At 34.9% G+C, this 22,788-nt stretch overlaps 1 protein-coding gene across 1 annotated transcript in view; it reads right to left on the minus strand.

The window, feature by feature from the left end:
- Window positions 1–9,410: 9,410 nt before the first annotated feature.
- The window catches only part of LOC120353542, an 82,390-nt gene continuing 69,012 nt past the window's right edge, over window positions 9,411–22,788 (minus strand). Inside the window, exons 2-3 of the mRNA XM_039437510.1 lie at window positions 10,966–11,326; window positions 9,411–10,084 (exon numbers count right to left, since the gene is read on the minus strand). Coding sequence (XP_039293444.1) covers window positions 9,438–9,770 — 333 coding nt within the window. The 5' untranslated portion in view covers window positions 9,771–10,084; window positions 10,966–11,326 and the 3' untranslated portion in view covers window positions 9,411–9,437. The remainder of the gene's footprint in view (window positions 10,085–10,965; window positions 11,327–22,788) is intronic.

Here is a 22,788-nt window from a genome sequence, read left to right on the forward strand (position 1 = left end):
TCACACAATTAATTATCTTCTGCACGGTAGCGCAAGCGTTCGAACTTCTGATTCCCCATGGGTAAATGATTCAGAATCAAAATTCAATTTCCCTAAATTAATAATACTAGTAGTTCTGTGAACAGTAGACCTCACGCAGTATTCTCATCCACAAGTACCGGATTAAAACTATAGACCTTATGGAGATACAGCAATACTGACTTCTCCAATCTCCACACATCTGTGTAATCACTTGACAGCTGATTTTATGATGAATAATTCTATAGTCTGATTTTTACTCTAATATTGGCGTATGAAGGAGACTTCTTTTTCCTTTTTATATTATCCTTGAAATGAAGAATTTCCAAAAACCTTGTAAATACGTCGACGCGCAATTAAAAAAGGAGCATAACTGTCAAATTTCATGAAAATCTATTACCGCGTTTCGCCGTAAATGCGCAACATATAAACATTTAAACACTTAAACATTCAAACATTTAAACATTTAAACATTTAAATATTTAAACATTTAAACATTAAGAGAAATGCCAAACCGTTGACTTGAATCTTAGACCTCACTTCGCTCGGTCAACCAAAGTCATAGCAACTGCTCACAAGTTGTATTATTGATATTACGCGTATGTTACAGACAGATAATAGACAGGCAGACAAACGTTAACGGAAGCGAGTTAATGTAAAAGTTGCAAATCATATGTTGTACATATATCAGCTGAAATCTTGTGTCAGCGCATAAAGGACAGTCTGTGTGCTGGCTCCCGAATGATATAATCTTTTTTTAATGAATGAGGAAATTACAGAAATAGCATGCAATTAATTCCAGCAAATGATGAATCACAACAATTTTTTCTTATGCACTTTCAATGTTATTTTGATATCCTGAAAAAGACGAATTAGTGAGTCAATTTTGTTGTCCAATGACCTTGACCTACAGAAAGGTTCGAAGAATATGTGTTCAAAATTTGAAACTGATTGATCAATTCTTTCAAAAGTTATTGTAGAACATACAAACAAATCCACATCAGACGGACACCGACTTTGGCCTTCAAAAGTGAGAACTCGCCAACGCTTGTTCAATAAGGTTTTAAAAGTAAAATGAAAGATTAGGGAGGTAAGATTTTAGCTTTTAATAATAGACACAAATAAAGAAATGATGAAATACTTGCACATATGAGTGACACCCAATTAATCGATTTTGATTAAGAACGATTTGGAAGGATTGATCAAAATCTGTCTAGGTTTACTTATCTGGTTTACAAATAGGTTTACAAATCTGTCTACTACTACTTTCTATAGAGATGAGATAGAAGAGGATTAGTTGACCGAGCGAAGTGAGGTCTAAGATTCAAGTCGACGGTTTGGCATTTCTCTTAATATTTAAATGTTTAAATGCTTGCATGTTTATATGTTTATATGTTTATATGTTTATATGTTTATATGTTGCGCATTCACGGCGAAACGCGGTAATAGATTTTCATGAAATTTGACAGGTATGTTCCTTTTTAAATTGCGCGTCGACGTATATACAAGGTTTTTGGAAATTTCAAGGATAATATAAAATGAAAAAGGAGCCTCCTTCATACGTCAATATTAGAGTGAAAATCAGACTATAGAATTATTCATCATAAATCAGCTGTCGAGTTGACCATAAATTGCATGCCATGAAGCATGCAATTCAATATCTCAATGTAACTTGGTGAAAAATTAGCAGCTGTGTAGCCTCATTGAATGCAATTTTTATGCACTATTAAGTAGGATGCAAAGAACTCATAACAGCTCGTCTGGGCGCCTAGATGTCTTCTGGTTTTCTCGCGCTAAATTCCGGAAAGCGTTATATGATAATTAAATCTTGTGTAAGCATTATCTGATCAAATAAATAGTTAGTGTATCAGTGTGGATGTGCTTATGGTTTGGGACGTCGTTATAACTGCGCGAGGTCTACTGTTCACAGAACTACTAGTAGTATTGATTTAGAACTCAGAAAGCTATCAAGTTCCCCAGAAAAGAGATATTTATGAATGCATCAGAAAATAATTCTTGAAACTAAAGGTTTATAATAATCATGCAAATCACAAGACTGAAATACGCAACTTTGGTTTTTGTAAATCTGTGTGTAGTGTGCAGGCTATCCTATCCATTGCTCGCCACCACGAATATATCTCAATTCCGGTGGGATTTCTCGATGCTCCATCTTGTCGCAGCATCCAAACTTCGAACGGACTTTGCGAAGTTTTAAGTGCGCAACTTGCAAAGATTAAGCACCGGGATCATCGGTCGCTGGGGGAGTCTTTTGTCACGTTTTCTTTAAACTTCGCCAGCGCAAGCGCTCCAAACTTTCTCACATTAATTAAAATAGTTCCATTAAATAGAACAAGAAAACCTCAAAACTCCGTTATTCGACGAGAGTAAGATTTCATCGAAGTTTTTTCATTAGGGAATAATGACTTGATTTTCGGATTCTATCGAGATTTGTCCGAAATCCTTTGGTTTCATTCCTCCCACGTGATTCGTACTTATATTCTAAATTAACTCAACCAGTCTACAGATGGAAGTTGAATTTGTTCAAATAATGATTAATTATTATTATTAAACGAGAATCCCTATTTAAATGCTGTAATTACCCGAAGACTTATGCTACTGCAAATATTGAGACAACAGGGAATACTGCTAGATGAATCAACCAATTGAATTAGAGAATCAACCATTAATGATGGAATGAATCAACAAAATATAGTATTCCGACCAATAGATAGCATAAACACATCTTAGTTTAGTAGAATAGTCAATAAAGCTGAAAAATAATAAACTTTCCAGCCAATAATGAACGAATTTCTTGCTTTTCGACTATTCTGTAATTAATTCCATCAATGGAATAAAATACTTCGTACGCCTCATCCTTTTTTAGTATATAGACTCTGAATGTGAAGACATAACCTAACAAAACAGCAGACAACCAACGCTTTAACTCTCGACCAATAAGAAGCGTTGATCCCGGTACCGGTTTAGTGGAACTTACTTTTCGAGCGGTGCAAGTGAGCATGTACGCGGTGCAAGTGAGCATGCACCACTCCACTCTGTTCCAAGATGGCGACCGGTACCTGAACTGTCAAAAGCTCCTACCGAACGCATTTTCGTGTCCTTGGTCGAAATCGTACATGTACCGCAACCTCCCATGAACACAGTCATTGGTCGATTATTGTAGTCTGCTTGCTTCCCTGCGCATGCGCTGATAGTTTTTATAGCATAGCATAGAATACATAACCAACAATGATGTTTGATAACCATTCATTAAATGAATTTTCCTCGATAGAAAATTTGAGAGTAATGGAATAAAAGAAATTTACACTTTTGTAGACGGTAGGTTTGTAAAACAGCCTTTCTTCATTCACGCAGCTAGTAAACGACACATTTTAGTGTAAATCAACTTTATATGTGCGCGCCAAAAGCTTGAACCATCGATTTTGAAATGGCGTTCCATGGGAACATTTTGCACTAGTCACGTGATGGAACAATTTACGATTGGAACTGGAACAATTTACTGTACACAACAGAACGTACACAATAAATTGGAAGTTGCATTTGTTCAAATGCTAATTATAAATAATAATTATTAAACGAAAATCACAATTAAATGCTGTAAGTCACCCCGAAGACTTCTGCTACTGCAAATATTGACAACAGGGTTAACAGCTAGATAACTCAACCAATTGAATTGGAGAATCAAGTTCTGATATTCGTATGAATTTCATTGAGGAGTCCCTGACATAAGTTGAACCTCGCCTGAATATATCATTTGAGCCGTCAATGGGCCTTACCACTGTCATACTTCAGCCGGGACCGACAGTTTAATGTTTAACAGTTTAAGAATAATAAATGGAATTAGTGATTGGAGTGGAGGTCAATATAGTGTTCAGTACAGATGATATTTATAACACACTATCTATCATATAGACGTAGTTGTACATAAGCCCGAAATATTCATTGGCTTAATGAAAAAAACACAAGATAGGATATTTATTCATTCAACACAGCATATTATTCATAAGCCTGATTTTTTAATTTCCATTAATTTTACGATGATGTGTTTTTGTCTCTGTTTAATAAATAAATAAAACAATACATTAATAATAGTACATCAAACAAATAATTGATTGAACTGAATATCTTTACTCTATGATTCAGTACTTCTTTTTCTTCTTCTTCTTCTTCTCCTATCTACTTTTTCTTCTGTCTTCTTGTTCACCTCCTTCTTTAACTCTGATTAATTCAAGATCACAATGCGATGTTCCATTTCTTATTCTATAGTTCAGTTTCATAAGTTCTTCGCAATTTGTGCACATTCCTTCTTTCTCTTCTTTTCTTCCCTATTATTATCATTATTTTGCCTGTGATTTTTCCACTAGCTATCCAGCATGTTCAAATGTTTATTTTTCTTTCTATATCTATTTATCTTTCTACCTTTTCTCTTTCTATCTGATTACCTTCTACTAATATCCATATATTATATTATAATATCCATATAATATTCGATTCTTTCCCACATTAAATCATACTATTCCTCTTCAATTTTATGCGAATATTATTCATTATCAGTTATATTATGTATCTTTCCTCTATTGATAACCTTCTTCAAAGATTTTTCGTTTTTCTGCTGGCTTCTTCTTCTCTTTTTCAGTTTTTACTGGATCCCATTTCGCTCTATCTCCACCATGAACACGATCTTCCACTACTGGATTTCATCTCTCTCTATCTCCACTTGGACTCGATTTTCCACCACTGGATTCCATCTCTCTCTGTCTCCACTTGGACTCGATCTTCCACTACTGGATTCCTTCTCGCTCTACCTCCACTTGGACCCGATTCTTCCACTACTGGATACCTACTCGCTCTATCTCCACTTGGACCAGATCTCCCATTACCAGTTCTGCCTCAATCTTAATCTTATTCACCATTAGGATTATTCATCACCGAAACTCCACACATCTACATCTTATTGTGTTTAGTGAATTTCTGAACTAGTGCTTTAAATAGTGAAGGGAGCCGAACTGTCAAGGCATACTGAATGCACTCGAATCAAGAGACTTTTTCATTTAGGTTAAGTTTTATCAGTTTCATCCCCATTTCCCCCGTCATGTGTCGTTCTGAGGTCGGTTCACGATTGGTCTGCTGCTTCCATGATGCCTCTTACTGACACGTCAGCTCGCTCGCCCTCAAGTAGGTATGATTATTTCAATAATAGTAATAATGACGCAGGTACGTTTCTAGCAAATAAGCTCCACTCTTTCAAAAACTTTTCAAGGCTGCTCACCTCAACGTACAATCCCTCAGTTGCCACATTGATGAACTCAGAGCAATCTTCCGTTTTCAGGACTTCAATATAATCGGAATTTCCGAATCATTTTTGAAGCCTAGTATTACATCAAATTTTGTTGCATTGCCTGGATATAATCTTTTCCGGAATGATAGATTAAATAAAGCTTGTGGGGGTGTAGCAATTTATGTGAAAGATGGTATCAAAACAAAAGTTTTAATCACATCTAAACAAGAGTATTGTTCCAGACCAGAGTTTATGCTACTTGAATTATCCTTATCTAGTAATGATAAATTACTCGTTGGTATCTGTTATCGCCCACCAAAAATAGGTCATTTCACAGATTTCGAAAATGCCTTGCTTTCTCTTATGCCTTGTTATAACCGTATACTAGTTATGGGGGATATGAACACCGACTTGAACATGACGAATCGTAACTTTGACTACTTTCAACTGACTACAATTTTCCAATGCTTAAACATGACTATTTTACCCCTCGATCCACTCATCATACTAATGAATCAGACACACTCATTGACCTTCTCATTGTTAGTGATCCCAATGAGGTTGTTCAAGCAGGCCAAATCTCAGTCCCAGCTATTTCTAGACATGATTTGATCTACTGTGTACTTTCCCATAAGATACCCAAGCCAGAACAGAAAATTATCACTTATAGAGACTTCAAAAAATTTGATGAAGCTGCCTTCCTGACTGATGTGGCTCAGACTCCATGGCATCAAATTGAAGCATTACCCTCAGTTGATGACATGGTCAAGACTTTCGAGAATTGGACTTTGACTTTGTATGACAAACATGCACCTTATGTGACAAGGAGGATTAATAGAAACGACGAGTACCGTGGATGACTGAAGACATACTTAGATGATGGGACGTAGAGACAAAGCACATAGAAAATTTAAAAAGACATTTGACTTGGACAGTTTGATAGAGTATAGGAGCCTTAGAAATAGGGTTAAACAGGAATTACGGAACTCAAAGATTAGGTACTTGAATTCGTTTATGACAAACAATAGACAAGACTCTAAATCACTTTGGCAGGGAATAAAAGAATTCGGGCTTGGCAAACAGAAATCGAATCCACAAATTGACTTACCATTGAATAATATAAATGACCATTTCGTTTCACACTCTAACCAACGCGACGAAGTTGTCATTGCTAATCATATAGATGATCTTGAAGAGCAGGTTACAAACTTAGATTTACCAATCACTGATCAATTTCATTTCCATCCAATCTCAGAAGAAGACACTTTCAGAGCAATTCAACGTATTCATAGTAATGCTACGGGTGTAGACAAAATTCCTATTAAATTTATCAAGAATATGTTATTTGCTGTTTTACCAACCATTACATACATTTTCAACAAGTCACTTGAAGAAGGCATTTTCCCTGAAAACTGGAAGTTTGCTCTGGTTCGCCCTCTAAATAAAGTTCCATCACCCAATAAAGTTGAGGATTTTAGACCAATCAGTATTTTACCTGCATTGTCCAAAGTGCTAGAAAGACTCATTCATGCTCAAGTTGTAAAATTTCTAGACTACAATAGTAAGCTTCATAACTTTCAATCAGGCTTTAGAAAATTCCATTCAACTGAGACAGCTCTGCTTCGTGTCACTGATGATATAAGGTTAGCTATGGACCAAGAAAATGCACCATCCTCACCCTATTTGATTTTTCTAAAGCATTCGATACTGTTGATCATACAGTCCTTCTGAATAAGTTGGCTATTCTTGGTTTCAGTCGCAACTCGTTAGTTTGGTTTAAATCCTATCTATTAGGTAGGAAACAATGTGTATCTGTCGGTGACAAAAAGTCAACTTGGAAAAACGTTATGCATGGAGTACCACAAGGTTCAATTTTAGGCCCTCTCCTCTTCACTTTGTATGCTAATGACCTTTCTTCCATTATCAAATTCTCCAGTTTCCATACTTATGCAGACGACCTTCAAATCTATTTAAGCTGTCCCATAACAAAAATTAATGAAACAGTTGGAATAATGAATCTGGATATCAATTCGATAGTGGAATGGACAAAGAAAAATGGCCTTAAGCTTAATCCCATCAAAACACAACCCATTATAATTGGATATTCTCGTCTAATAAACAATATTGACCTTGAATCGATTCACAAAATTAGTGTAGACGGTAATGACATTCCTTACTGTAGCTCAGTTAAAAATTTAGGCATTATTATGAATAATACTCTTGACTGGTCAGAACAAGTGAACAAAACTTGTAAAAAGGTATTCTCAGCGATGCATGCATTGAAGAAAATGCACGATATCCTCCCTAGAAACATTAAATTATTATTGGTTCAATCTCTCATCTTCCACATTTAATGTATTGTAATTCTGTTCTTAACGATATGCAAGTCACTCTGAATGATAAACTACAGCGTTGCCAAAATTATTGTCTACGTTTCGTCTACTCTCTCCAACGCCATGATCATATCACCCCAGCCCACATTGCTAGTTCAACATTGAAGCTTCCCGATCAGAGGCTTTTTCGAATAGTCAAGCTTGTTAGAGATATCTTGAAATACGGTAATCCGAACTATTTTAAAGATGATTTCAATTTGTCTCTGAAGGTAGGAGGATAGATGCTTCACATACTAGAACCGGAGAAAGTACTTTAAGGATACCCAATCATCGAACTACTATTTTCACAAAATCCTTCTTAGTCAGTGCCTGTCGTGCATGGAATACACTTCCTGTTTCTATCAGGTCTATCGAGAGCCGAGCGAGCTTCAACCTGACTTTAAAAAAACATATTTTGGAGCAAATGACTGAAACTGTCCGGCCCTAGAACGATCACATGACAACCATCCCTCACCCATTCCACCAATATAAACCTTTAAACCATGTTATAGAACGAATTGTATATATATATATATATATATATATATATTATATATATATATATTATATAAACTCATGTTATTTCAAGTATCCACTGCATACTGCTGTATATTAATGAAATTTGATAACCCTGATCTACTTTCAGCCTACTTCATTTTATTAATCAATTATTTGATCTTATCTACCTATATAATTATTTTACTTTATCAATTTTCTGTTTTTTTTTCTCTTCAATATTCATATTGATTAAAACTTTTACAATATTTCCATTAATAAATAAATCCTTAGTTTAAATAACGAAATTAACGTTTTGGTAGAGAGTTAGTGGGGAGGATATTTTTATTATTCTTCCCAAAGAATGGACATTGATATGTCCAAAGCTCCGCCAATTTATGTAGATGCATAACAATATGATTATTATCTATAGTTATTATATTACAAATTGCTTTTTCATATCATATACAGTTCTATAGTTATTTTCTAGTCTATATTATGTAAATTCATCTATAATTTTGCTGTATTGTAAGCTATTGTATATAAGTGTATAAGCCAGTATATATTGTAATCTACATAAATAAAGTACTCAATCAATCAATCAATCAATCAATCAATCTTTCATCTTCTCCTCCTCCTTCTACGTCTTCTCCAGTTTTCTTCTTCTTCGTTCTCCTTCTTCATCTTCTTCTCCCTCGTTCTTCTTATTCATCTTCTTCTTCTTCTTCTTCTTCTTGTGCTTCTTCTTATTTTTCTTCTACTTCTTCTTCATCTTCTTCTACTTCTTCTTTTACTCCTTTTTCTCCTTTTTCTGACATCTTCTTCTTCTTCTCCTCCTGTCTACTTCTTCTTCTGTCTTCTTCTCTTCTTCTTCTTCTTCTTCTTCTTCTTCTCTTCTTCTTCTTCTTCTTTTCTTCTTCTTCTTCTTCTTCTCCTCCTCCTTCTCCTCCTCCATCGTCTTCTCCAGTTTTCGTCTTCTTCTTCTTTTACTTCTTTTTTCTCCTTCACCTGGGTTCTTCTTCTTTTTTTTCTACACCTTTTTATACTACTCCTGTCTTCTTCTTTTTCTCCTGTCTACTTCTTCTTCTCTCTTCTTCTTGTCCTCCTTCTTCTCCTATCTTCTCCTTGTCCTCCTCCTCCTCCTCCTCCTTCTTCTTCTCTAGTTTTCTTCTTCTTCTCCCAAGCTCACAAAGTAAAAATCATCTTACACTCATTTCAATCTAAATCAACAAGCGTCAATCTAAATAAAGGAAGACTTAATAAACAGTGGGTAACCTTACCTTTTGTTTGAGCATCTCCCTGGCCCTTGTCGCCTGGTGTCTGCACCGATGCAGCTCCAGCTGCAGCTGCACGCAGCGGTCCTGCCAGTCGACATCCTCCTCCTCCTCTTCCTCGCCCTCGGAGGGTGGCGGGGGCCGGTGCCGTCGGGGGGGCACACGAGGGCTGCCGGGGGCCGAACCCGACGTCATCGGCCCCCGGGGGGGCACACGGGGGCTGCCAGGGGCCGATCCCGACCACGAGGAACACGACGAGTCCGGGGCCAGATCGGACAGACGCGACAGGGGGTCCGAACCCCCCTCGTCATCCATTGGTTGGGGGGGGACCGCTAGCACTTCATTTCACACAACACCAAAACTATCGATCATTGATCGCTTTTCAGCTATACTGAACCAGTCGGTTATCACTCTGAAATTGGTATTTAAGGTGTTTGTAACATGGATCATCACTTTTTTAACTACTAAAACAGTCTGTTATCACTCTGAAATTGGTATTTAAGGTGTTTGTAACATAGGTAATCACTTTTTAGCTACTAAAACAGTGGATTATCACTCTAATATCGGCATAGAAGCTACCGAGAGCGTAGATCATCAATTTTCAACTACTAAACCAGTCGGTTATCACTCTGAAATTGGTATTTAAACTGCTTGTAACATAGATTATTACTTTTTAAGCTTATTGCTACTAAACCAGTAGATTATCTTTCTAATATCGGCATAAAAGCTACTAAAAACGTAGTTCAACAATTTTCAACTTCTAAACCAGTCGGTTATCACTCTGAAATTGGTATTTAAGGTGTTTGTAACATAGATCATACCGTTTTAGCTACTAGACCAGTGGATTATCACTCTAATATCGGCATAAAAGCTACTGAAAAACACTATTCAACTACTAAAAAAGGGGATCATTACTTTTTCTACTACTAAACTAGAGCATTATCACTCTAAAATCTTGTATTCAAGCTACTAATAAAGTGGATCATAACTTTGAAACTACTAAAACATAGCTCTATCACTCTGTAATCTTTCAACAACTCTAGAACTCTCTAACAGTGGATTATTAACACGTTATACAAATACTGTATTTAAATCACGTGACACGCACGAACAACACTGAAGAATCGCTGAGAGGAGCGAACTCAAAACTAACAAAAGATGAAAGATTTATTAGAAATTACAGATAACCAACTGCATATTCGAATTAATCTTTCCCAAAAATAACTGATAAAGATAGTTATACCCGTAAATAATGACTGATAAGGGGGATGAAAGATATAACGGAATTACACCCTTATATTGGCTTTCTATTCATGCCTTTGAAAGTTGTAGGTACGATTTTGGAAAATGTAGCCGAATAGGGGTGATATTCCACACGCAAAACATATATTAGTAGTATAGTGAAGAAGAATACAATCAAATAGCCCTCATCGGGATATGTAACTGTTATGTATCATGAATCTGAGTAATCTGTATCATTTCTACTAACCTGTGTATCATTTATACTAACCTGTGTATCATTTCTACTAATCTGCGTATCATTTCTACAGACATTCATGTGTTCTTGGATCAATTTATTGAGAGACATATAATCGGAAGGGTGTAACTATTGTGTATCTTACAATAATAGATTTGTATCACGTGGAGAACATCATTTGTACGCAGGTTATGTGAGATAATTTCGTGGATTGATGAATGAAGGGGATTTGTACACAATACAGCACTGATTTTGATACACTTTTGTGTTGGATAAGAGAATGAGCTCCTATCGTGGGGAGAATAATATCGAAATGGGATGTGTTCACGCTATGTGTTTTCAATATTGGGGAGCACTGGTTTTATTGCAGCATTGATGTGTTGAAGCATTTCACCTGGAAAAGAAAAAAGTATCAAGTTAATATAATTCAAATTTCCGTTATAATATAGTTATTTGTGCAACTAGTGCGCAAAGTGACAGTTTGCTGCACCGAAAGAAACGTTTACGTTCTTTAAAACGTTCGTAAAACATTACGGAATGTTTTATTGAGTGCAGCAGAGGAACTTTGCGCACGTATTTCACATTAAGTTTTTCCTACAGTTACCATTGAATATGAAAAGTGGGTAATTATGGGTAAAATTGCCTGAAATCCATCAAATGTTTTCCTGTGTAATTTGATTGTTGATAAAAACCTTAATCCTAAAATCCTAAAGTCCTCGTTGTCCTTGGTTATAATATATAATGAATAATAATTAGCGCGTTGTGCTTGGTTACACCTCTGCTCACTATAGCAGCCACAGCAGTCACTGTTACCAACTTCATTTTGAATTTGCTGCACTGTTGCTCCATATAACCTACTAAGTATTTTGCGTTGCCATGTTGCAAATCTGGAGTGCAGAAAAATTTTTCCCGCACTAGAGCGGAAAAGTGATTCTTTGCGTTCTGTAATCAGTGCAGCAATGGCCACTTTTCAACGTAACTGTAGGAAAATTAAATTTTAATAAATTTAACGTACTAGTAGTCCAACAAAACTGACAAATACAAGATATTGAAAGCAAATGCTTTATCGAATGATAGTAACATCAATTTTAATTATTGACAGAACGAAGTGAGGTCTAAGATTCAAGTCGACGGTTTGGAATTTCTCTTTTAATGTTAAACTGTTTATATGTTGCGCATTTACGGTGAAACGTGGTAATAGATTTTCATTAAATTTGACAGGTATGTTCCTTTTTAAATTGTGTGTCGACGTATATACAAGGTTTTTGGAAATTTTGCATTTCAAGGATAATATAAAAGGGAAAAGGAGCCTCCTTCATACGACAATATTGGAGTAAAAATCAGACTATAGAATTATTCATCATAAATCAGCTGACAAGTGATTATACAGATGTGTGGAGAAGCCAGTCTATTACTGTATTATTGTATAAGGTCTATAGTTTCAATCAAAGACATTAAAGAGGTATGCATCTTTAAGCTGGGTTTACACCAGAGTTATTAACAAAATGGTTATAACTTAATCCTTATAGATTCTATTAGATTGAACGGAACTTGACAAACACATATGTTCATCATGTGTCCCGGCTGCCTAAAAAGCAGTCGTTAGGTCATGTCAGAGGCCCTGAAATTGATCAGTTGCGACCTGAAAACTCTGACACCAGACCTGAGCCAGCCAGGTCACTCGATATTATTATTATTTATCATGTGTATGATAAGTTATGTTCAATCTAATATAATCTAAAAGGATTGAGTTATTAACATTTTTTTAATAAATTTGGTCTAATCGCAGCTTTAAGGTCTTTGGTTTCAATATTTTGTTTTGCAGTCATGGTATTATTATGCGTGCCCATCAGTATCAATATTCTCACATTCGAAAAAAAATAATTTAATAGGTGAATAAAAATAAACAACTGAACTAAATAATGCTGAAGAAATTATAATACTTTTAATTGAAAAAAATTAATTTTCATTGGATGGAAAGATTATCACGGAACTGGATGAATATTATATAAATTCTGGAATAGAAATAAATTCTATTCATTGTTTAAATTAACATAAATATTAATAGATGATGGAATACAAATTCGAACGTGAACTGATTTTGTTAACATTTAAAACAGTTGACATCAGGTATTGTGGATGAGAATACTGCGTGAGGTCTACTGTTCACAGAACTACTAGTAGAATACTGCCATTATCACGTGGACCTCACTATAGACATTGATGTAGAAATGTGATAGGTGCTATGTGGCCGAACAAGAACAAAAGGGAAATGATTTTGGTGAAGCTGTGGTATGGAGAAGAAACAGAAGAATAGGTTCTCGAAAAAAAGGAGAGGAGATTGTATGTATACTGTAGATGGAGTGATGAAGTGGGAAGATAGACAGAGATAGAAAAAAAAGTGTTATGGCTATTGAAGAGTTGAGACTAGTTGTGTTGTGATGAAATAAAAGGGTACTTGATATATTCCAATGCCTTTTAATACTCTCTAGGAAGAGTACATAGATACAGGCATTGGTCAGAGCAACATGTGATTGATTGATTGATTGTTGACTGGATCAACTAATCAATCAATGAAGACTAATCATGAATACATGATTCATGTGGCTTATACACTAATACACAATCCTATACTATAAAACGTGCAACTTCTGTTTTTATGTTTAGATGTTTATATGTTTGTATTTCACCGGATCTCGAAAACGGCTCTAACGATTCTCATGAAATTCAGAACTATAGTATAACCATGAAATTCAGGTTTATATTATAAAGATTCGATTGCACAAGGTCTCCTCCCTGGGAAAACTCGCTGAAGGACATTAAAAGGATAATTATATTCATCCTTGGAAAAACAGCTGATAATAATTATTTCGTCGTCCGTTGGTGATAGAAGTGAGTGAGCGAGTTCATGTGTGTCAAAATCATGACTCAGCTGTTGAACTTTGAGTAATCATTGAATCAAATACTTAGTGCCGGTTGCAAAATAGCCGAGTTATTTTCAATCCTGATTAAGTCAAGTAGATCCATCATTTTGAAATCGTCTTCTTTGATTTTGTTCACGAGATGTTAATGAGGATTATAATTTAACCGGCTTTTGTGCAACTGGGCCTTCGTGAGGGAAATGTTGGCACTCCTCTGGGAATCAATCTCAATTTACTGTGATTAGATAGAACATTTCTGTATGAATGTTATTATAATTTCTTCTTTTGTAATAATTTTTTATGCTTTTGTACTCCAGAGTCCTCGGTCCCCGATATTAGCTTACAATACAGCAAAGTAAGAGAATAATTACATAATATAACCTAAAATGATAATAAATTAACTGTACATGATAACAAAAAAATAAGCGACTTGGAATTATTATAGGTTAAATTGCTTTGCATCTACAATTTTATTTATGTGGAGTGGCGGAGCGTTGAAAATATCAATGTCCATTCCTTGGAAATAATATTCAAAATATCCTACCCAGTAACTCTCTACTAAAACTCTGTGACAGAGAGGAAGAGAGAAGGATGAAAGCAACTGTACAGGAATGACAGGGAAAGCTGCAATGGAAAGGTTTCACATCCCCATAGGAGAGGTGGAGAGAGGAAGGGGGAAGTAAAAAGATTTACAGGCCACAGACCCGATGCAAGCCTTTAGCTGAAAATGAAGAAAACTTGTGACCTGTAGTGAGAACAATCCCTCTCACTCGAACACTATGAACTGAGGACAACCCCTCTCACTGTAACACTATAAAAGCGATCACTCATCATTTTTTTAGCTCTATACATGTGGACAGCACAGTGGGAAAGGAGAAAAAGGATTTTCTTGGAAAAAATCAAGAGTTCGAGTGGCCTGAGTTATTTTTGTGGGGGAAAGTCACAGGTATGACGTCAATTCCTAACTTTTCAGTATTGTGAGCAGAGGTCGTGGATTGTTAAGATATGAGTTTGATCAACATAGAAGATTTTCAAATCATGATCTGATGTCATGGAGCAGTCATTGTCGTTGAATACGACAATCTGCCAGTTCATTATTATTTAAGATTTAGATGTTTTTTATCGTAGACATAACAATTTTCAGATGGAAATCACTGAGAAATTCATTTATTCAGATGCTAATTAGCATTTGTTTGTTATGTTAGGAAACATAACAATTTTTCATGATCACACAAATATAAATATTATTTCAACAGTTTATTTATTCATTTATTGATAATAATTACATTACATCAATTTTGAGAATAATCCCATTTGACAGGTAACTTGTCAGTACTTATACTAAAATACATACAATCAAAATAAAAAAATATTTATTCAGGTATCAAGTGTCAAGTATCATTAAGGATGTTAATGTTATATATTATATATATTCAAAAAATCAATTTTCTTGTGAATAAAACTCTGAGATTGCGTATAGGCTTTTCTCTAATAACATTTTTTTTCACTGCCTGTTTGAATAGAATGACTGATTCAATGTTTCGCGGCCTGTTGGCAGCCAGTCTTATTCCTGAATAGAATGGAGTTTTTTCAAAAGCTACATTCCTGTGAATTGGCAATGCAATAATATTTCTATCTCGAGAATCTTATTCTTTGAAGGTAAATACAAAGTTCTCCTGAGAAACCACATAAGTCAGGCTTCTCGATATGGTTAGATTACAAGCCTGACTAAGTGGTTTCTCAGGAGAACTTTGTATTTACCTTCAAAGAATAAGATAATGCATTAAACCAATTTTGACCAAAAAATGACTTATGTTGTTTCTGAAATGACCCGTTCATTTTATGATTATCTGTACAAAAAAGGAATTTATTGATATCTACTTTAACAAAAACTACTAGCTGGTAAATGTAAATCGAACATTTACTTTTAAAACATTACCTGAATTTTAGTTGAAAGCTTGTGAGACCAGTCTCAAATTATATTATGTATTCTTTTGTTATTCTAAAATATTAAATTTGGTTGGAAATTTACCAAGAATATCCTGAATATGAAAAAGGATTTCGTTAGAAAATTGATTCTACCTAGAGGATTGACTAACCTCCTCAATCCCTATTGCTGGACTGCACAGTATTGAACAATCAATATTGAGATGTATTATATGGTTATTCTAACTATAACTATGATAACTATGATTATTCAAAGTGGGCAAAAAAATATCAACATTTTAATAGATAGCCTAAAGGATAGCATCATCAATGTTAATCAAATACTGCCATTATAAGGTGGACCTCACTATACATTTACAGAGTTGGAAATTACAGTAAATCATAATCTCTTTGTGCTTGAGACAATAATCATAATTTGTTACACTCGGATACTTGATTAAAATAGTTATTTGTATATCTAGAGTGAAGAGTACCGTTTTTTACCGCAATTTTTCACTCGTGATGCACAAGATTCTTTCTCCACCTACATTTAGTCCAGTCAATATAGACATGAGAAAGAGGGTGTGCTTACAAATTATATTGTAGTTCTGATTTTTCAATATATTACTTGGGTACATAATAGAAGTCCAGAACCAATTTCTTCGTGCAAAATTTCCTTGTGCTAGATACAGAGTGACTCAAAAACCTCGTATTTTCGGCTCATTTTCCAGTTTTCAGCTATTTCTGCCAAATATCGTGATCGGACAGAAAAATTTGTTCCCACTTTTTTTTAGATTATGAAATTCTAAATAAAATGAGATCAATCGGAACTTTTTATCTTCAATGAGTACTGAGTTATGATTTTTTCAAAAATGAGTGAAATTTGAAGCAAAAATCAATTTTGATGAATTTTAGTTTTTGATCAACAATATCTTCCAATTGTTACCATTTAGATGTATAATTCAAAATCCCTCTGGGCGTATTCTTGTGCTCTACAATCTGAGATCAGGTAGAGCGTTCTATCTCATATAGATTTCCAGGTACACCTGACAAGAATGCTCCTTGTATTGTGAAAAATACCTAATTTTCAGCTTCAACCATCATCACCAACTACATTGTCCTCACATTGATATTTCGCACAATGACATAAGTTCATGAGATTATGTCCTATGAGAATCACCGGTTAGATGCACTTCATTTCAGTATTTCCTAGTGGAGAGGCGCGCTTAAGGACACCTGAAGGATCAAAATTTCAAACACTTATAACTTTTGACACAATGCTCAGATTTCATCATACTACACTTCAATCTTCTCGGCTCGTTAAGGAGGTCAAAAATCATGCATCATAAGTCGAATTCGGTCGAAAAATGGAAAATTTATTGTTGAGGGTACTTGAGCCCATATTCCAATACACAAAAAATGGCCAATTTCTATTTACAAAGCTGCATATCTTGTGGAATACTTCTGATAAAATTTTCAGTGTCTGGTTGACACTGCCGATTGCGCTATCTATCGGCAAAAGTTGTAACAATTATCAGCTGTCCGCCTATCAAAAATGGCTGACTCCAGTTCGCGCATTTCAGATTTGGAATGAAGATGAAAAATATTTGATTGATGGTATTTTGAAAAGTATGATATATTTAAAAATATGTATACATATCGTCTACTAATATTAAGTATGTAATATCATACAAACATTTATTTCATGAGTTGATCAAATATGTAGTTGAGGTATTGAATTCAGTTGGTTCAATGACAGACAACTCTATTATGTTTCCTCATCTGAGCTTCGACCTCCCAACCTATTTCCAATGTAAGTTTTTAAAATATAGATGCTTACCATGTTATTGATATTTAAATGGAGTTACTTTTAGTCTCTAGGGAGTTTTTAGAGCGAAAAGTGAACTTTATCGTTATGTTCCAGCACAGATTAAATAAGTAATATACTTCCTTTATGGAAGATATACTTCCTTAATGGTTCCAGGGAGTAAAGTAAGTACTTTAGATCCAATAGATCCATTATTTAAAACTCAAAAACGCATTTTGAAAATAATGGGAAACAGGGAAATCCGGTTTCCAACTGTAGAATTATTTATAGAAAATAGTGTACTCAGCGTTAGGCAATTATGTATATTGTTGTTATTAGGGTATATGAAAAAACATCAAAATAGGAACCATATCATAAATCATAGCCATAATACTAGAATAAGAGAACGTTACAACCAAGAAATACCAAGAATGAATACAGCATTTGGGCAAAGATCACTACAATATCTAATAGAATACCATTAGAAATCAAAGGAGACGAAAATTTCAATAGCTTCAAAAGAAAAATTAGACATTGGTTATTCAGTATTGGGATACAAAGTAGTGAGGAACTAATAGTAAGTAGGATTTAGATTTAAGTAGTATTCTTTTTAAATAAGGTAATTTATAGGTAGAAAATAGTACCTCGGTTTAGTATCATTGTACTAGGTGATGCTTAAGGTAATAGATATCGTTTTAGATTTTTGTATTATCTGTTGTAGCATAAATTTGTATTAATTTGATGATAACCTCGACACATTTATTTTAAAGTGAGGTAACATTTTGTAATCCTCGATTATTGTTATATTGTTGAAAATGTATGAAAAAATAATATGTAATGTTCCTGAATTTATGAATAAACTCCTCTGGATGTGTCGTCCAACATCCAGAGAAATTATTATTATTAGTATTATTATTATTATTATTATTATTAGTCGTAGAGCTCCCGAAGTGGAAGACGCTGAGTAAAATCATGATCATCGATTTTTATTAGACTTGGCGGTTTTCTTGTTCGCCCACCAGCTTTTCATTCTCTGAGAAAATGCAGCTTTTCTTTCTTCACTCCATCTTGTGCCAACTCTTGGTGCTTCTATCTCTGGAATAATTTCCCATTTTTTGTTCACTTTTGTTTTGAAATTATTTCTATTTTTAATTTCATCATCAGTAATTCCTGCCAAAACTAGATCTTTCTTAACATTCCTAATCCATTCTCCTCCATAGGCAAGCGAAGCTACATATTTTACTTTTTTTTTGTGATTCTATGGTCAGGGAGCCTCATGATATGACCATAGAATTTTAGACGTCTTTTTCTCATGTCTGTTACAATACTTGAATGAGTATTATTATTATTATTACTTTAAACAGTAGGTGGAAGAAAACGTTATTTTTGAAAAAAAGAAGTTGTTGATAACAAACAAGTTATTTATTAGAAGAAAGATCTCACTACAAATAATGTTTTTGTAACATTTGACAAGAAAACAGACACTTGCACAGTGACTACATGGGTTGTTAGATCCTGGAACAATACCTATTTCAAAAGGAAACTCCTTCACTGGACAACTTTCAAGACCAATCCAAAAGCTGAACGCCTATTGGTTTACAGATCGTAACCGCCACACAAACAATCGAAAGTTACGACTTTCAGTTACGACTAACGAAACTATCGACTAACGTTTCAGAAAAAAGACTATCTGCGTTTTTTAGGGCGTTCTCGCTCACTAGAAAGTAAAGATCACCCGACGAAATTGTAACCCGGAAGATAATATCCTCAAGGCTGAGAAAGTGTGCACTACACCTAGAAGCGAATCTTACAAGATAAAAGGCTCCCGTTTTATGAGAGCCAAGTAAGCTCTCAGCGGTACTCCACCTGAATTACATTGCTAACCTTCTTTCCATTATAGTTGATGAATTCGTTTCTCCTATATTGGAAGCTGGGGAAAATTTATAGATTTTGGAAAATTACGAAGCTTGAGGTGGAGTGAGATAGTGAACCTAATGGATTTTGTGTATATTATCATAGAGAAACAATAGCGTAAGTAGATATCCCATGGTATAGGGAATTTATGTCGCAACTTTTACTGTTATCTCAAGCCGATTACTGTCGATTATTGTCAATTTTTACTTTTTTGTTGGTGTGATAGTGTATGAACGGCACAATTTGAGAGACTACCAGCGTCACACAGCTGCATAGGAAAGAACTACGTGAACTATCGGCTTGGGATAACAGTAAAAGTTGCGACATAAACGCCCTATACCATGGGATATCTACTTATGCTATCGTTTTTCTATGATATTATATAGAGAGGATGATCCTATAGTGCGGTCCACGTTATAATGGCAGTGGATAAAGATAGAAGAATAGTGATGCCGATTCTCTGCATTAATCAATTATATTTCTACACTTTCAAAAACATAATTGGCATCGTTGTGGACCTAGAAAAGGATAGTACCACCGGCTTTGTCGAATGATAGACAAGAATAGCAAAACCAAAGATCAAATACTGTCATTATAACGTGGACCTCACTATAGTACCTTGGAATGAATTTTTCGGAAAAAGATCTTGGCACTTGAATGCACTGAGAATTTATTATTTAATTGAACGCGGGCAGTTGAATTCAATAATGATTTCCCATTGTGACGGCTCATGATATTTTCAACACGATGTTAAGCAGTAAAGTTGAGCCATTCCATCAATATTAACGACGTTGTGAAAGCTGCGTGAACGACCATCTTGTGTTCCAAACATATTTTTCTTCTTCCTTCTTCTTCTTCTTTTTCTCCTTCACCCTCTCCTTCCTCTTCTTCTTCTTCTTCTTCTTCTTCTTGTCCTCCTCGTTCTCCTTCTTCTTGTCCTTCTCCTTCTTCTTCCTCTTTCCCTCCTTCTCCTTCTTCTCTACCATCTCCTTCTCCTCCTCCCCCATCGCCATCTCCTTCTGCTCCTTCATCCTTTTCCTGCTACTCCTCTTCCTCGTCTTCCTCCACCATCAACACTACCTCCTCTTCCACCCTTTTATCAGTTCATCTCACTCCAGCTTATCCTCCTCCCTATCTTTCCTTCTCCATTCCACTTTCACTCATCCTTGCAATTGTCGTCGTAACTTATTCGAAGCGTGTCTCAGGAAACAAAAGCTTCCCCGGTCTTATCTGATAATTTATTTCTGGCGTTCTTTAATGCGGTGTCTATCCACCCTCTAAACCGACTCCTTATTTCACCCTTAGGACCCCAAACTTTTGAATAACACCTAAACAACAGTCGTAGGCCGAAACTACAATTCTAAGACATAAGGAACCTACAGAAGATACAAGAATTTGGGGAAACAAAATTATACAGATTATTTATCTCTTTTCTGTATAGGGCTACTTGTAATATAAATAGAAAGAAAAATAAAAAATCTCAGTACCCTTTTTTGAATTATTTAATCACAACATGTTTCAACATTGATACTGAGATTTTTTATTTTTCATTCTATTCAAAATTATACAGTTTTCTATTTCTCAATCCTATATGATTTTGTGGACGAGATAAATTATTAGGTCCATAATGTTTCATTAATTTGAACAGAATCCTATACACCTGAACAACAGTCATAATCGGAAACTACAATAATTTTAGAATGAATAGAATGATTTTTTATTTGACGCCGGGAATAAGTTTGGGCAGAAATATCCACTCAACCAAGCAATTTTGAGACACAATACATTTACAGATACAAGAACTTCTGAACAGCACAAAATTATTGACCGAGCGAAGTGAGGTCTAAGATTCAAGTCGACGGTTTGGCATTTCTCATAATGTTTAAATGTTTATATGTTGTGCATTTACGGCAAAACGCGGTAATAGATTTTCATGATATTTGAAAGGTATGCTCCTTTTTTAATTGCACGTCGACGTATATACAAGGGTTTTGGGAATTTTGCATTTCAAGGATAATATAAAAGGAAGAAAGAGCCTCCTTCATACGCCAATATTAGAGTAAAAATCAGACTATAGAATTATTCATCATAAATCAGCTGACAAGTGATTGCACAGATGTGTGGAGAAGCCAGTCTATTGCTGTATTTCCATAAGGTCTATAGTTTCAATCAGGTACTTGTGGATGAGAATACTGAGTGAGGTCTACTGTTCACAGAACTACTAGTTAATTTCCAATTTCTCAATCCTGTATGATTTTTGGACTGAAAAATTATTCATTCTTATGTCTATATTGATGAATCAGTTGAAACGGAATCGTAGACAGCTAAACAGCAGCCGTATTCGGAAACTACAATAATTTTTGAGAAATGAGGCATCTACAGATACAAGAACTGAGAAAAAAAATTATCAATTTTTCTATTCTTTATCCTGCATGATTTTTCGGCCGAAAAATATGTATTTAATTATTTATTTCACTGACAATTACAAATCATAATTACAGTATAATATGATTGGGAGAAGACAACAGGCATAGCCCAAAACTTTCTTCTCCCAAATTTTTACAAATAAAAGTTTCAAAAGTATTATTCATTATCATGTCCATATTGATCAATTGAAACGGAATAGTAGACAGCTAAACAACAGTGTTGTATTCAGAAACCAACATTTCGAGGCACAAGGCATCTACAGATAAACTAGAGCATAGAGGAAGACAAACGGGCCAATCAGAAGTCAGATTACAATCACGCCTACAAGCTCCTCCCATACTCTGTCCTGATTGGCCGACACCGACACTTTCAAATTTAGTTCTCAATTTTACCGGTAGGCAGCACCAGTTGCTGGTACATTGATATCATTATATTTTTATAGTCATTTGTGAAAGTACAGTTCACTGGATTACGGGAAGATCTCAAACTCTGATATAAATTTAGCATTATACATAAGTCCTATGATGAACAAATTTATCGACTTCTGGGAAGAGATGGTATGGGAAAACTAGGAATTGAAAAACACTAAGGCCCGGTTGCACAAAAGCCGGTTAAATTTTAACCGTGATTAATTCCACGAGTACCAATCAGAGAAGGCAATTTTTTTTTAAAAACATCTTTATTGCCCATAAAAAAATACAAAATGAAAAACTTACAAAAGAAATATTCTCGATTATAATATTATGCTATTTTACAAATAAATTAAAATTACATGGCACCACCCAGCAAGGGCAAAACCCTGACCGCTGAGTGAGAGTATCAGCTGTTTAGACAATATAAAAATGTATTTATTGATGATCA

This window comes from Nilaparvata lugens, chromosome 11 (assembly GCF_014356525.2).
Source record: "Nilaparvata lugens isolate BPH chromosome 11, ASM1435652v1, whole genome shotgun sequence".
Classification (NCBI taxonomy): Eukaryota; Metazoa; Arthropoda; class Insecta; order Hemiptera; family Delphacidae; genus Nilaparvata; species Nilaparvata lugens.